At 54.3% G+C, this 16,562-nt stretch overlaps 1 protein-coding gene across 1 annotated transcript; it reads right to left on the minus strand.

Annotated features, from left to right (window-relative positions):
* Positions 1 to 3,174: 3,174 nt before the first annotated feature.
* Positions 3,175 to 14,949, minus strand: GDF10 (growth differentiation factor 10). Its single transcript, XM_047072784.1, has 3 exons — positions 14,634 to 14,949; positions 5,328 to 6,253; positions 3,175 to 3,366 (listed from the first exon to the last, which is right to left on the minus strand). The coding sequence occupies exons 1-3, from the start codon at positions 14,947 to 14,949 to the stop codon at positions 3,175 to 3,177; spliced, it is 1,434 nt and encodes a 477-aa protein (XP_046928740.1).
* Between the last annotated feature and the right edge of the window lie 1,613 nt (positions 14,950 to 16,562).

Here is a 16,562-nt window from a genome sequence, read left to right on the forward strand (position 1 = left end):
AAGTTTTCCAAAGTTTCCCCTCCACCTTAAAGTCTCTAGCTCTCCGTTTTACTGTCTATATTTGTCACACGAATTAATATACGAGGCCCTACCCTTCCAGAGGATATAAACATTCAGGAATAGGGCTCTGCAGGCCACCACACTGCCGCCTCCAAGCTGATACAGAGGCGGTTGGGTGACCTCAGGGACCCACGCACATCTTGGCTGCGTCCTGGAGCCTTTTGCCTTTGTGACAATGTGATGTTGATATTTGGCTTTTGAGAGGGACAAAAAAAGTTGTTTCATCTGTACATTTCTTTCTATACCTTGCTCTCCTACAAGGTCACTCAGTGCCATTGGGAAAACCCTAATAGGCTTGCAGTGGGGGCCACTGTCCCAGAAGCTGGGGATCGGCACCAGCCACAGAGGCCTTGAATCAGGCATCCTTGAGCATCAAAGCTGACATGGCCTGTGGTCTTGGTAAGACACTGGGGCGGGGCATATTATTACCCCATCCTGAGCCTGTGTTTCTGTGGCAACAATTGGGTAATCCACTTGCAAGTTTGCTAGGAGGCTAAACAAGATGCCGTGTCGAAACCTCATGGTGCTTTACAAATGTGAGCAGTCACTGATGACACCAGTTCCTTCCAGCGCACTCCGCAGTCACCACCGCCGGGTGACAGCCATCCTGGCACAAGCACAGAGGCTCTGCACGACTGGACCCGGGGGTCATCTTCCCTGCCTGCTCCCCGTCCTTGGAAACCAGAAATGAAGGCCCCGAGACTCAGATCCCCCAGACACTGCAAGTGCCAGAAAGACTAAGACAGAACTCTTGTAAGACACCCCAGCTTTATCAAGAAATGGAAAGAGAGCAGTGTATGAGAAAATAATTGAGGAGGAGGAGGCGGAAAAATGAGGAATCTAATATTGAGAAGAAAGGCATTTGGAGCCTTATCAAGCCCCAATAGTTTTACTCGTTTTGTTATTAATTTATATCCCGTAATGTTCCAAAAAGGATTAGATGTGGCCAGCCAGGCGCTAAGTTTGCAGATCACTTTGAGACGCCCCAGCATCCAGTGAACGGACCATTTGGGTGCGGCACAGTCCCTGTAGGAATAGGCAGTGTGCGTGCTAGGGACCACCCTCACCTCACTTAATCTCTGCCGAGGCAGGGCCACAGGCCCAGGGCTGCTGTTCCCACACATGTCCCAAGACCCTTGGAGGAGAGGTTGGGCAGACTGTGCTGGGTCCCCTGGGTGCCCTGAGACACCGCCTCACCCACCTGTTCTGGGCCCTCCCTCCAGGATCTTTTGCTTTGCCTCTAGCTGCAGCCACTGTGGCCTTCTGCAGAGGCCACTTGGGCTTCCAGAGCTACTGTGACCACCTAGGCAGGGGGCCAGAGGCCTGGGAGTAGCCTGGAGAGGAGGTCTGAATGTCCAGCTCCTTTGCCTCAAGGCCGGGCTAACCCTGAGGTGTAATTAAGCTCCAGAGCTCCCCACAAGATCCAAGATCTGGGATGCTTGGCTTCTCGCCCTCCTGACCAGCTTTACCCCTTCCTTACCTATTTCTCCTGGGAGCACTTCCTCAGCCATCACTTGCCCAGGAACACTGGGCCCAGCGGCCAGACTTAAGACAGATGCCTTGGGTTTCTTTTCTCCTCCTAAGTCCCCTCTCAGAGGTTAGCTCATGGCCTCTCGGTCTCCTCCAAACAAGACTCAGGGCCATGTCACCCTCTCAGGTCCCAGCCGAAGGACTGTTACACACCTGCCCCAAACTGGACCCAGATTCTTCTTCAGAAATGCTGGTCAATCAGCTTCAGTCACTATAGTCGTAAGGTGGTGTCAGCTCGGAGATAAGGGAACCATTTAGAGGAAGCTATTTTGGGATGGAGCTGCTGACGAGGAAGCAGGGCGGCTGTTCTACAAACATGCACAGGGAGAAGCAGACATTCTAGTTCCCCAGGAGCCCCTGGACCTCAGGAGACACCCCTGACTGCTTCCCATTGGATCTCTTGCTTGAACTACCCCAAGTAAGAGGTCTCTACCCAGGCAACCACAGACGTTCCTTTGAATGTCTCAGACACCTTTCAGTCACTCAATGTCCCTTCTGAAGCTAAGGATTGAGAAAGCTCCGTGAGACCACTGTGCCTGCCTGGGGCCCTGTCCCGCCTGGATGAGCCCAGGGTGGCACCTGTGGGGCAAAGTGGGTGGGCAGCATGCTGGAAGGCATAGGAGTAGCTGTTTTCCGGAGTTCAGGATAGAGACGAGAAGGTGTGAAGAGGCCTGGGGGGTGGGGGTGCGGCTCTGCTCCTAAAGGAGGCTGTGTCCCCAGCAGCCCCCAAGATGTCATATTTATAGATAGGGATCCTTCCATATTTTGGAATGGGTGACATTCAGTTTTTCAAGATACCACTGTACCTTTAATTTATTAGCATCCCATAAAAACACATAACATACACAATCTACAGTATAGAAAGTATAATTTACAAAAATATAAAAATCTTGGTTATTTTTTAGTATTCCAACATATTATTGTAGGTGTTATTTCAATAAACATGTTTAAACAATGCACACTTAACCGGCACGATTACCTCTGCGGGGAATGGCGTCCACCCCCTCCTCTTTGTTTTAAAATAAAATATATATTAAGAAAAAGAAACCAAAATTGGTTATAGGTTATACAGCTTCTGTGAAAGCTTTTGCAGCAGAGTTTGGAAGTTTATACCGTTATTTAGGTCCTGTTTTCCAGAATCAGTATGTGGCCCAGAGTGTTTTAAACGGATTCTTTAAACAGAGGTTCTTTCTTGTGAAGACAGTAGGTGCCCTCAAGTTTGCAGTCTTCTCCCAAGGTTTTGAGATGATGGTCACAAAAGCCAACACTACAGACACATCCGGCTTTCAGGTCTTCAGAGCAGAGGGGATGGGCAATGGGCAGCCTTCAGGCGAGCCCTAATTCCCAGATTCCTTCAGGGGATTCAGACTGGCATGTAGGGGGGCTAAGTCATTGGCAATGAGAGACCCCAGAATGTGCCCCAGGGGACAGATCTTTCTGGGACCCAGCCAGGGTGCCTCTGAGCTCTGCCCCACATATACAGCTGCATCCCTCATCAAGGCCTTACCCCAGAAGGCCCTGAGGATGCTACCCTGCTGGATGTGGGGTGGGGCGGAGATTTCCTTCCACCCGCAGTGGCTGGTCTTACCGGCAGGCACAGGTCTCCACAGACATGTTGGGGTACACCTTCAGAACCACGTTCCGGTTCTCGTCCAGGAAGAGGACCCCAAGAGAGTTCATCTTGTCGGGAACGCAGCAAGGCTCTGGGATGCCTGGGACGATGCCCACAGCCCTGACGATGCTCTGGATGGTGGCGTGGTTGGACGGGCGGACCATCTGCAAGGCAGGAAAGGGCATGGTTACCTAGGCGCTCTGCCCTCACCCACCCACTGCGCCACCAGAGCGTCCTTGACTGAGGCCACAGAAAAGGTGTCGATCTAGGAGAAAAGGTGACTTTCCGGGGCTGGGCACACATTTCCTCTGAAGTCAGCCACAGACTGCGTCCCAAGGAGATGTGCAAGGGCCTCGGGCCTTCCTGCCCCTCAAGTCTTCCGGAGGGAAGACACATCCCTTCATGGCACTGGCCACTTGGGGGCACCTGTGCGTCGCTCATCCCCAAGGAGCTCCTGGAACTGGGCAGGAGTTATCCAGAGGGCGATGCCTAGCTGTTCTGCCTGGGCCACAGCTGCCCAGATTTCACAGTCCGAGGAGTTCAGACATGCTTCCAGTGGGAGGGTGTTCTCAGCACTGGAAGGGAAGGCCTGCAGGCGTGGGCGCGCCAGCATGATGGGGCTGGAAATGGACATTTCCCAGAAGGGTGTGACTGCGGGGGGGCCGGGGGGAGGGATGTCAGGGGCTGCTTCATCTCGTCATAGTATCAGTGGTATGGGGTGGGACTACCTTAATTCTAATAGGAAATGGAAGCTTCAAATGTCAAAGTAACCTGATCAAGACCGCTCAGTTAGGAAGCAGCCAAAAGTCAAGGAAAGTTGGAGGAGCCACGCGGGTTTTCTTTCCCTCCCCAGGCGGAGTCGCATACCCAGAAGAGCCTGGGCCGTAGCCACAAACACAGAGAATGCTGTCTCACACACCTCCAACAAGAGAAACAAGACCAAGCCACGGGAGTTTCAGCTCATTTCGGGCCAAAGGAAGTTTTATACACAGTGCGTTCATGAGGAAGCCCCCTTGCGTGGGGAGGTGAAAGGAGGGACATCTGATTTGTGGGTTCAGGCTGCTGTCAGGGAAGGTGGCAGGCAGCCAGCTAGACTGATAAGGTAAGTGCTGGGTCAGCCAGCTGGAGCCTGCCGACTGCTCATCCTGTATCTGTCCAGGCCTGTGCTAGGCTCTTCCGGCCAATACCTGTCTCCCTGTTGGGCACCTCCCTTCCTCTCTCTTGCACATGCATGGCTTTAAGGAAAAGCCCCTTAATTCCCCAAACAGGTTAATGCTGCCTGTGTCTGCGGCCGGGATTTCCCAGCTGACTGATTTATTTACATTCAAATTGGATTTATGCACTGACTTCCTTTCTGGAAGGGGAAGGAATGACCTGGAACTCAGCAGAGGAGCTAAGCTGGAGGAAAGTGTGCACACTGCGGGGAGGGGCGACATCAGCTGGCAGCCAGCCCACCGCAGCTCTGGCTGTGGGGAGCTGGATGGACAGAGCCACAACCCAGACTGGAGCGAAGGTGAGGTTGTGGAACCCCAGGGCCAGCACAATGGCCTCATGCGCTGTTTCCTGCAGACTCGTACAAGTGAAAGCTAGTTGTCCTGTGGGTTCCTGCCCCGAGTGGGAGGTGGGGAGCAGGGAGTCCATACAGGAAGCCACCGAGGCCAACTCTCCACTGGTCACAGATGCCAACACCCTGAGTTCCGGGCCAGGAACAGGAATGAGAGCCTTGGTGAGGAAGGGGCTTCAGAGGCCTGTCCTGTCTACAGGGGGGCAGCATGGACCCAATCCTTGTAAGGCAGCTGCTATGTGGGAACACACATCTAAGGAGATGGGTTCTCCTTTTCAAACGAAGCAATGTTCTGATTTAAAATTCAAACTCAACTAAGTCAGCACTTTCAAAAGCACAGCCAAACCACGTCTGTCTGTGGGCTGTATTCGCCTGACAGGCTGCTGCTCTAGGACCTCTGCCTACCTGTCCCCTACCTTGACTCGATGCGAGGTGTTCCAATCCCCATTTTACAGACAGGAAGCAGGTCCCAGGGCAGAGGGACTTGCCGGCAGGGGCCGTGCAGAGAGTCACAGACAGACAAGGGGCTGAACGCATCGGTGTTACCCAGACACAGCCTACCTTGGGCATGGGGAACTCGCACACGCCGGCGCAGTAGTAGGCGTCGAAGGACTTGGGCAAGATGATCCATTCGTTCCACCCGATGTCTGCGAAGTCCACCTTCAAATACCTGCGGGAGCAGACCCTCGGCTCGGCCCACTGCTTCCTCCGGGCTTTCTGCATCGTCTTCTCGTCGAAGTCCAGCACCCTCGAGGAGCCCATGAACACATCCGGGCCCTTCTTCCGGCGGTCCTTGCGCCCAGGCCGCGGCTTCAGCGCCCGGAAAGGGCCAGGCCACAGTTCGTGCTTGTGGTAGTGCTGGGCGTGGGAGGCGTGCGCTGGCCTCTCGTCCAGCCCTGGCAGCTCGTTGTCCTGGAGGGGTCCGGTGGCCTGCGTGGCCCTGCGCACGCGGGGGTCCGCCGAGCTGTTGGGGGCAGCGCCGGGCTCCGGGTCCCCAGCCTGGAAGGGGTCATATCTCTGTAGTGTCACTGCCACACTGTTAGGCTCCGAGATGGCCAGGTCGTCAGCGTAGATGAGGATGTAGGGTGCGTGCGGGCTGGGCCTGGACACCCCTGGGGCCTTCTCCCCAGGATCCAGTTGAGCAGAGAGGATCAGCTCGCCATCTTGGCGGGCTGCCTTGACGATGGGGGAGATGTCCTTGGCCTGCCACAGTCCCCGTGGCGGGGGCGCCAGGGCCATGGCCCCGCGGAGCAGCCCCTGTGTGGCCGTGTTCTGAGAGAGACTGCGGAAGAGAAGGTGCTGGCGAGCGGGCAGGCCCAGGGGCAGTAGGCGGCAGGACACATTCTTGGCCCGCTGCTTGCATGGGGCCTCTCGTGCCCGGGGCCACCGAGGTTCTGAGTAGAAGTGGAATGTGGCCGCGAGGATCATTTCTGAATCCTGCATAGAGGTCAGGTTGAAGAAATACACAGCCTTCTGGTCGACCACTTCTGTGAGGGAAGAACAGACCGTAGTAGGTTAGGTTCTTTCTAAGATAGGTCCGGGGGGTCCCTGTGTCTCCCTCCAGGGGCCAGGTTGGAAGAACAATGCCCATTTAGGGAGCACCTCCAGGCCAGCCAGGTTTTCTTCCTCTCATGTAATCCTCACGGTAAACTGAGGAGGGTACCCTTACTTATCCTCAATGAACGGATGAAAAACAGGTCAGAGCAGTTGAGGACTGTCAATAAATATACCATTGCTCCAAGCAAAGGGTAGTAGACACATAGGGGCTCAGGCCTGCCGGGCCCTAACGCACATGCCTCCTCTCCCTGCACTCCAGTGCCATTCAGTGAACAAATGGCCAAACATCACTGACAGCTGGTGGAGGAGATAAGGTGGAATCAGGTTCCTGGGATGGGTTGGGTTGGGTCCAAGCCCTGCTGACAGCCCCCCTCCTGTATCTGCCCAGGCCTCTGTTTCACAGATATCAAATGCAGTCATTCTTCCAAAAGAGGTGAATGAAGTAGAGCCCCTCCTACCTTACTTTCCCTGCATTCTGAGTGCTTTCTGAGGAAAACTGGCCTTAAGGGCACAGCTGTTTGGGTGTCTTCTATTTGTTTTGCCTAAGGGTTTTTAAAGCTTTTTTTTTTTACAAAGAAAGGGCAGTATCAGGGTTGCACAAAACCACTCAACAGAGTCCCCAAAGACCAGGTTGCTCTCCAGAGGCCCAGATCATGATAAGCACTGGGATTCCTCAAACACTGCATTTGCAGCTCTAGAATGCTCTGGCCCCTGCATCCCTGAGGCTGTCAGGCACCTCTTCCTTGGTTCTACTAGGTGAACCCTAGGGCCACGGAGCAGAACATCCTCATCGGTGGCCCCAGGAAGCTGCCCCAAGATCAGGCAGCCTGAGTTCTCTGAATGGCCACATCCTCTGGAAGGTTCGAGTAGGAGGGAGGGGTCGTTCCCAAGGCCTCCCTATGACACTGCAGGCTGGCGGGACACCAGAGCCGCCAGGTTGGCTGCCTTCCTCCAGCTGCTCTACTTCCTGATGCCAGGTGTCTGTCTGCTGGTGAAGACTTCTGGGAAAAGTTGCAAGAAGGACGGAGCCCCCAAGCATGGGAGTGTGTATGTGTGCAGGGACACTGGGCCCAAAGGGCATGTATCAGGTCCTTAGCTTCTCTAACACCTGCACCCACAGAATCAGCTTGGATTTGTTTTTTTTTTTTTTATTTAACCGAAATCTTCAGGTTAAGGTTATTTCCTTCTATTAGGAAGAAGGAATAATTCGATTGGGAATTGTCGTGTACTCTTAAGGGACTACGAGAGAAAGAGGAAGGAAAAGGAAAAGCATATCCAAGGAGGGCCTGATAAATGTCAATCAAGGTTTGGATGACACCCTAAAGACCCTGCCTTTTGTGACCCCTTGGAGCAAACCCGCAGGAGACAGTGGCAGCCTCCCAACATGCTCCACACACAAGGAGCCGTGCAGGGGGCCTTGAAGGCCATTTACACTTGGCTTCTCCAGACACTGCAGCCTGGAGTGTTACGGGCTCAAGTTCCGCATTTCCCCAACTTCCTGATCTCTGCTCTCCTCCCCTGGAGATGCTGATTCAGAGGGTCAGGGACAGAGGGGCCAAGGAATTTGTGTTATGAACAGCATCCCGGGGGGTTCCAACCATCAGGCCAGTTGGTGAATCTAAGGTTGATGTGTGGGTGGGGAGCAAGCTCCCCAACAATGCAGCCCCCACACCCGTCGGGCTAGAAAGGGCCGCAGGAACCAGGCCCCCAGGCTGCATCAGGACCACCCCAAGCTCATCTGCCCCGGACAGAGAGTCGGGTCTCCATCTCACATAATTCTCTGCAGGATTAAATAAAGAGCATATGTAGTATGCCAGGCACCAAGGAAGAACCCCTAAATGAGGTTCCTTCCCACTTCTATCCAAACATCAAGGCTGGCGAGCAACTCGGTGTCCCCTCAGTGATCCAAATTATCTGAGTTGTAACCCAGCTCACAAGGCAGATGAAGTATTTCTTCTTTCATCCAATTTGAGCGTATTTTTCTGCTACAGATTCTTTGCTAGAAAATGCCGAAGAGGCTCTAGGATGGACATCTCTGACTCTTTCCAAGGAGCTTGCCCATCACAGCAGGAAGCAAGCATCTCTGGCCTAGGAACTTAGAACCTTTGGTGAGCAGCAGACTGGGAGCACAGAGACGGGCCTCCCCAGAGAACAGCCCCTCAGCCTCCCTCTTAGTGGTGAAGCTAAAGGACTACAGGGTCTATGAAGAAGGTCGGCTGTGACCACCATGGCAGGGCCAGCAGCTTTGGCCTGAGACAGGTGTGGTCCAAGGAAGGTGCTGGGAGGCCTGCCCCCAAGGAGCCTCAGAGGAGAGCTGGCCTTCCCTGAGGGGTATTTCTGCCCAGGATGCAGGAGAGGGACGGTAAATGCTGCCCCTCTCTTAAGGCTCCGAACCGCAGAGAGGGGGAGACACCTTTGAGGTCACGCAGCCTGATCCATCCCACTCAGGACAGGAGTCCTTCCTCCGTTGGGCTTGAGCCACCTTTGGACACCAGGAGCTTGTCCCTCATGAGGCAGCCTGCTGCCTGAAGACCCGCTCTGCTGGGAACTGTGGGTGGAGATGGGTCCCCCCGTCTCCCACCTGCGAAGGGCCGCAGGCTGGGTCTGCTCTCTGACCGATCCTGAGTCATGTAGTGCAGGGGGCTCTGGGCTGTGGCTGAGATAAGGGGAACCTACGTGAAGTCTCCCGGCTTGGATGAGCCTGGGCCTCAAAGGCAAAACACCCAAGAGAACTTCCTATTTCCTGTGAACCGTGCTGGTGCCATATCTCATGGTCAGCAAGAAAAGTTCCTCCCTCCCTTTTCTCCTTCCTCTCTCCCTCCTTTTATATGCTTCTTTTCCTTTCTCTTTCTTGCTTCCCTCCGTGCCTCCCTCCCTTTCTTAGTAAACATTTCCGAAACTCTTACTCTGGGCTAAGTGTTGGGCTGATGGGGGGTCCTGGAAAAGGTGGTCAGAGCCACCTCAGGCCATAGACAGGCCATCGTGATGACGCCATCTGCTGCCCTGTCACAGCTTTGCAGAGCACTGTCCAAGGGAGGCCCTGGGCATTCACTCACAGGTCACTGCCCTGCTCAGAGCCCTCCATTGGCCCTAAAGCAACACTGGACCCCTTTGCAGAGGCCCTGCTTGATCTGGCCTGCCTCCGACCCCACCCGCATCTCTGCCCCAGTCACCCTGGCTTCTGGTCCTTCCAACAGGAAGCATCCTCTCTCAGGGCTTTGCCTCAGCTGTGGCTTTTTGGCCATCAAGCCTCCTGCGGCAGGCACCGCCCCCTCTCCCCTTCAGGTCTCTGCTCAAACTTCTGCTCAGAAGTACGTGGTGAATGACGGGGGAGAGTGGGATCTTTGCTAGATCTGTCTGCCCCAGTTAACAAAGGGTGATTCCTGGCCTGCTGCCCTGGGGTTCAGCAAACACATCCTGAAAGAAGTCCAGAAAACCTCGTTCTTTGGTAAGACAGAGATGATACAAATCCCCCTGGAGACAAGGGGCAGCAGGACCTTTGTCCGGTTACTTTCGCTTGAGCCTCAGTTTTCTCCTCTTTAAAATAGGAATAATCTTGTTTACCAGTTATGGAGGTCCAGGCTTCCAGCATGTATGCATGTTTGATTCCACATTTTCCCAAAGAGGAGAGCAGACGGGTCATTCACTCTCTGAGAGAAGACGGAGCTTCAGAAAGGGTATCTAACTTGCCTAAAGTCACCCAGCTGGTAAGGGGCAGAGCACCCGGGTCTGTCTGACCCCAAGGCCACGCTCCCCTGTGTACTCTAGATAGAATGGTGATCTACCTAACAGCAAATGTAACAAAGGCCATGTGCTGTGAACTGTAAAACATTTTGCAAACACAAGTCATTATTTGGATGGGTTGGAATTCTGTCTCTCCGAGAAAGAAAGGACTGACTTTATTTAGACAAACCCATCTCTCCTTGGAGTTTTTGAAATCTCAGAACCCTAACTGGGTCCGCTTTGTGGGCACTCAGCCTCCTTTCCGAGGGTAGTGGGGATGGGACTGGAGGTGGGGGGAGAGGTAGCTCTAGCCCAAGGGTTCCCCCAGGTACCCTGCCGGCCAACCTTCAGGACAAGAGGACCTTCAGACTGCTCTGCCCTATAGGAACAGAACCCAAGCCACATGAGATTTGTTCCTTCATCCACCGCCCTGGAAACAGCCAACAGGGAGACCAGAGGGAGAACGTGAGGCTGAAGCACCCATGGAAGCTGGAGGAAGGGAGCCATGGGCCAGCCATGGGCACAGAGGGAAGAGAACGAACATGCATCAAGCATCTATTTTCAGGCAGGCCCCAGAGGAATCCTGCTTGCATCACTTACTAGCTATGGAGCCTTAGGCAAGTCATGGGGCCTCTTTTTGCCTCAGTTTCCACACTAAGCTGAGCAGAGTATTTGTAGGCACTTCCCAAAGTTGTAAGATCATCTCTGTAGAGCTCACGGCATGGTGCCTGGCACCGAACACGCTCAGAACGTACTGGCCGTGTGGTGTCACCAACTACTGCTACGCTCAGGGCACCTTGTCCTTGCCCCCTCCCTGTCCTCCTGTCCACACCTCTAGAAGGAGCCAGAGAGTCTCACAGCCTCTCTCCTCCTGCGTCTGACCAACCGCAGTTCCTACTGGCTTTGTGTCCTGTTTCTCCACAGCCATCCTGAACTCTGCAGCCCTCCGCCACTGTCCTTACCCATGGCCCCTCCTCAACTGCTACTGTGGCCCCAGATCACTGTCATCCCTCACATCACACTCATGCTTTGTAAGGAAATCATCTATTACAGATGAAGAGTCAATATCCTCACTACACAAAAAAGCTCTACAAATCAGTAAGAAAAAGTCAAGAACCCCATCGAGGAGGAAGCCATTTCCATAGGGAAAATTGCAAATGGCCGACAGGCATGAAAACCAATTCGGGATGACCAGTAATGGGTAAAAGGTAACTTCAAATGAGGATATAGCAACTTTTACCTGCATGTTAAAGATAGGATCTTATTAGATACTGTACATATATAGAGAATATAGTAATACATTTATATAAACTATAATATATATGTATTAACTCTGGTTTGTGATTAGGAACGGATTCTTTTCTTTAGTGTGATTTTCTATGATTTGCAGGTGAGCACAAATTTATTTCATGCTCTCTCTCTTCCCCCTCTCTTCCCTTGCCTCCCCCCCCACTCCCCACCCCCCCGATGTCTGCTCACCTGCTCTGGGAAGGCGTCACTGGCCCCTCCCCACTGGCCCTCTCCCTGCTGGGTCAGTGTCATCAGGTCCCTTGGCCCCCGAAACACGCCCACAGCCCCTTCTCACTGCACGGCATTTATTTCTCCTTGACCCACCAGCTCGTGCATTTTTCTGAGCAGGGCCAAGAGTGTCTGCATCTTTGCATCCTCTGAACTTACAGCACCTGCCACCTAGTGAAGTGCTCGGGAGAACTGAAATGAACGTGACTTTTGGCATTGTTGGCGCATAGGTATGTATTACTACTCTCATTTAAAGACGAAGAATCAAGCTCAGAGAGGTTAAGTAACTTGCCCAATTTCACACAGGTCAGTGGAAAAGCTCAGATTTAAACACAAGTTGTTTGGGGCAGTGGGGGCAGGGAATACCTAACCTTAACCCTCAGCGTCTGGCTCAGAAACTCTCTCCACTGCGGTAGACTTAATAGGGAACAAGACACACTTCAGGGAGCAATGGAAGGGAGGGAGGCAGGGGTGGCTGAAGCAAAAATAGTAGCATCTAATAAATTACGGACACACGTGCCAGGCACTGTCTTAAGCACTTGACATACCTCAGTTCATTTTAAAAACCCTATAAGGAAGGGAACATTACTAGCCCCGTTTTAGAAGTGAAAAACAAAACCTGAGTGGTGGACAAGTTTATCCCTTACGCTGGTCGCAGCCTCAGGATTTGGACCTTACCAGTCCAGCTCACAGCCCACACTCAGCACTTGAGCTATGGTGCGTGGTGGCATGCAAGTTATGTGGTTCCATTGCAACAAGGAACGTGGCTGCAGGGACTAGACCACTGGGGCTGCAGAGGCCACTGTCAGGCCACAGGATGGTACCAGTATGTTCGAGGGCCGGAGCTAAAAGCCCCACATTTGTGCCTCACCCAAAGACGAGGGGCCCTGCCCAGGCTCGCAGCTGGATCGCGGGGTCACAAACCAGGCATCTCCGAGGGCTGGCGAGGGGCTTGGTGTGAATGGAAGGAGGGGGATGAGAAACCAAACTGCCTGGGCCTACGCTATGTCAGGCACAAACCCACCTCATCCCACCGCATCTTCCCCTCCCCACTGTGTGCACAAGAAACCCATGCCCAGAGGGGTAAGGCTGGTGGAGCTGGCTGGGGCTGGTATTCATGGCTGTCAAACGGTTCCAAGTAAGCGTGCTGCATTTGTCAGTCGCACACTGGTCCAGAATAATTCTGATCTCCCAGAGAATTGTCTGTTCTGCCCTCTGTCTCCTAAGTCCCGGGTTTAGTTCTGCTGAAGGTGGGAAGAGGATGCTAGCAGTGGGGACAGCAGATGGGTGCCACTGTGAACAGCCCCCTACCTCAGCCTCAGTTTCCTTATCTGTAAGATGGGAGGGCTGGATTTGAAGTACTATCTCCAGGTCCCGCTCAGGGCTAACATCCAATGCTTCGCTATTACTTCTGCTGCCCCCATTCTGTGAAAGTGGAAAGACAAGGCCACGCACCTCCACGCCCGGGCTGCGGCAGTGGGTGCACTCAGTGGACGCGCTCACCCCTGTTGCAGCAGTGACTTGGCTGGCCTTGCTTTCCTCAACTACAAGGCTTTGAGGACTGCGTCAGTGGGTGCAAGGTCAAGTCTTCACCTATATGAACACAAATGCTTTGTATTCCCATGGAAACAACATGCACCAATACCTCATCTGGCCAGTGCTGGGCTCTGGGCAACCCCACAGGAAAGATACTGGCATGACCTGCCCATTTTGTAGATGAGTACACTAAAGTCCACAGAGCTTTAGTGATTCGCCCGAGGTCATTTTTATGCTGGCTAATTCTTGAGTGGCTTAATTTAATAATGATGCTCCAGACATGGACTCCATGTGGTGAATAAAAAGTACAGGGGAGGACAGAGTTAGATCCGGTTGGAGCCCAGAAACACTGACCAAGTGGTCTGCTAAGTGGGGGGTGGGGGGACAGGCCTCTCCGTGGCAGATAGTCCCCAGTACACAGTTACACACGGCCAAGCTTCCCAGGTCTGGCTTTGAAACCATAGGTGTCACCTTGAGTCACACAACCAGCAATCAACAGGTGGCCGACCTGATCCAGCCTGTCTGGCCCCAGTGCTGGGCTTGCTCCCCTCCACCTCAGGAGGGACCTTAGAGACCAACAGTCTTTCTCCTGATAAATGGTCTTCTCCCCCACAAGGGCTGCAGGGACCCCTACCCACATTTTCTGGAATGATATTCTGTGACCATGAGTGGTCTCCATGACAACCAGGGTTTTCCCGCCACTCCTGCCACCAGGCTGCACCTTGCCCAGGGCCTGGAGTGGTAGCCCAGCCGGGGCTGGTTGATAGCTGAGGCCACAGCCCCAAAGTGCTCTCAGTGCAGGGCCGGGGGGGGGGGGGCTCTTTAAGTGGCCTCTGTCCAGCTCCCTCCAAGAAATGAGGAGAGGGGAAAGGATCTGCTTGGGTGGGGCAAGGGTGGGAGGGGAGTAGGATGCCCCCACTGCCCAAGCTTCTGGACCCTTCCTCAAAGCCCTGTGGTCTGAACATTTAAGGTTAGTGCTGCATTTCATGGAGGTCTCAGTTGTGTGTACCCAAGACAAGGCACCCAAAGCCCTTCTCAGTTCACTCTGTTGGCCCAGCCACCCAACTCACAGCTTCACGTCCTGTGCCTGGGCCGTGTCCGGCAGTATCTGGACTGCCTTATGCCCACCTGACTGGACCCACTCAGTGTCAAGAGCCTTCTCATCTGTCAAGAGCCAACACGTCTCACCCCTATGACATGGATACCACCCACCATGCGCTTCCCCAGCCCAGTACCATCTCACCCTATGCTTAAAGCTTTGTGTATGGGGTGGTCTATGTCTACACAAGTGTGACACCCTCCCAGGTTTGGCAGCACGCTAGGGGCAGGAATTCTGTGTCACTGCCACTCTGGTGTCTCCACTGGAGTCTCAGAGCCTGGCATAAAGTGCTTGCTGAATAGTGAATGAATGAATGAATGAATGAGTCTATGACTAGAAGGAAGAAGCAAAGAGGGTGCAGTGGCAGGGGAGGATGAATAAGTGAGGAAGGGGGACTAGGAGAAGAGGGGGTGCCCGGGGCCCCCTCTACTTACCCAGCCGGGCCCGGAAGCTGCGAACCGTGTTGCCCCCTCCTGGCCTCGCGCCCCTCCGACTGTATTTCTCATAAAGCCGGAGCATGTGGACAGCGACCATGTCTTGGGCGCCGGGGCCCAGAGTGGTGGCCGCGTCCCCCAGGGACCGCCAGGGGTCCTTGATCCCAGCCAGACCATCAGAGGCTGCAGGCGAGGCGGACCAGGCGGGGGCCGGGTGGCTGCCGCCCGCGTCCCGGAGCAGCAGCAGCAGCAGAGGCAGCAGCGGCAACAGTTGGGGCCGCCTTCCTGGGCTCGTCCCAGCAGGGCCACGGGCCATGGTGGGTGGCGGCGGCGAAGGAGGGTCGAAGCCGGGGAGGAGGAGAGAACTCGCGGGCGCACCGGCGACTGCGGACCGACCCTGTGGCGGCGGGAGGGCGCGCGGGGCGCTGGATGCTGAGATCCGCGCGGGGCGCGGGGTAGAGCGGGACCCGAGGCGAGCGCGCAGGTCCGTCCTCGCCGCCCGAGCCGCGGGCCAGCGGTCACGGCCGTCCGGAGCCCCGCGGAGCCGAGCCAAACCTGAGCCGACGCGACGCCCCAGCGGACTCGCGCGGCGAAACTTTGCAGCCCACTGGGCGCCCTGCTCCGCGGGTTCGGGGGGCGGGGCGGGGCGGGGCGGTCGGTGGCGCCCTCGGGGGGACCGGTTGTGCGCCCGGGACCACGCGGGGCCGCCGCCGACACGGCTGTCCCTGGCCCGGCTGCGGTGTGCGTGCGCCCGTGTGTGGCGGCGTGCGCGCGCAGGGGTGTGCGCCCGAGTGTGCGCCCGGGAGTGTGGGGGGCGTGGGCGTGGGCGAGCTCGCTCACCGCTCCCCTGCAGAGAGACGGAGACCCGGACCGGGCCGGCTCCTGTGTGTCGGCGCCACAGCCTGGCCAGGGTTGCGCGGGGGGCTGGGCGGCCTTGGGAGAGGGGCCCGCCTGCCGGGTTGCCCCTGTAATGGCATGTGATGACTATGTAGTTGCAAGATGACAGCTCCCCCGTGAGGACCCGAAAGGGGATGTGTGTGTGTGTGTGTGTGTGTGTGTGTGTATGCCAGGTTGCCTCTGAGCCGGTGTGTATCCAAAATGCAAGAGTAAGCCGAACACGGACCCTCCCCCGGCAGCCTCTGAAAAGAGAAACCCTAACTCCAAAGCTTAACCAACCCAGGGCAACTGGAACCAGATCCTCATTAAAATTCAGAATTAGTCCATTAACTGACCCGTGTTTGGCAACAACGATTCCAGTTGTTGAAGGAGTACATCAAAAGGTCTTTATTAATCTTTGGACAAGTAGCCATCAGGATTGTCTTGCAGAAGGATGTGGTTTCAAATTGCTTTACAAAACGTTTCCAAGGCGTCAGGACAGGAGGAGAGAAAGCAGTAGATTTTCCAAGGTTTCACAATAAAGTGACAGGATAGTGAGTCCCTGGCCCACTGCCCCTCAGCTTAGCCCTGGGTCAGAAGGTCCTGAACTTCATCCTGCCTTTAGTGTGGTTTCTTGTCCATGGAGAGAATTTCTGGGGGTCTGTGAACTTGGATGGGGAAAATTTACATTTTTATTTTCAATAACCTGTAACTGAAACTTAGCATTTTCTAATATTAGAAATGTAGGCAACCAATCACAGTGGCATTAAACATACCTGAGACTTCCATTAATTAATAAAAAGGCAGTTAGATTACTATGTTGGAAAGTTGTTTTTAAAAATATTTGGAGTGCTCACTTCGGCAGCATGTATACTAAAAATATTTGGATAACTATATTTTAATGGAATTGGCTTCCTTGTATATTGTATATTAAAAAAAAAAAACTCTTTTGAAAAAGTGTCCACAGGTTTCATCAGACTGAGAAAATTGTCCAAGGCCCACACAAAAAGTTTACAAATCTCTGTGAAGGAAGGAAAGGACCTCTTCAAACCC

This window comes from Lynx rufus, unplaced genomic scaffold, assembly GCF_022079265.1.
Source record: "Lynx rufus isolate CCGP_SWC_20201006 ecotype Redwood Valley unplaced genomic scaffold, mLynRuf1.p SCAF_11, whole genome shotgun sequence".
Classification (NCBI taxonomy): domain Eukaryota; kingdom Metazoa; phylum Chordata; class Mammalia; order Carnivora; family Felidae; genus Lynx; species Lynx rufus.

Coding starts and splice junctions, on each gene's coding strand:
- GDF10 (XM_047072784.1), bottom strand. CDS start 14,949: ATGGCCCGTGGCCCTGCTGGGACGAGCCCAGGAAGGCGGCCCCAACTG. Junction 6,254..14,633: donor CAGCTTCCGGGCCCGGCTGG/GTAAGTAGAGGG, acceptor CTTCCCTCACAG/AAGTGGTCGACCAGAAGGCT. Junction 3,367..5,327: donor GCGAGTTCCCCATGCCCAAG/GTAGGCTGTGTC, acceptor CCTGCCTTGCAG/ATGGTCCGCCCGTCCAACCA.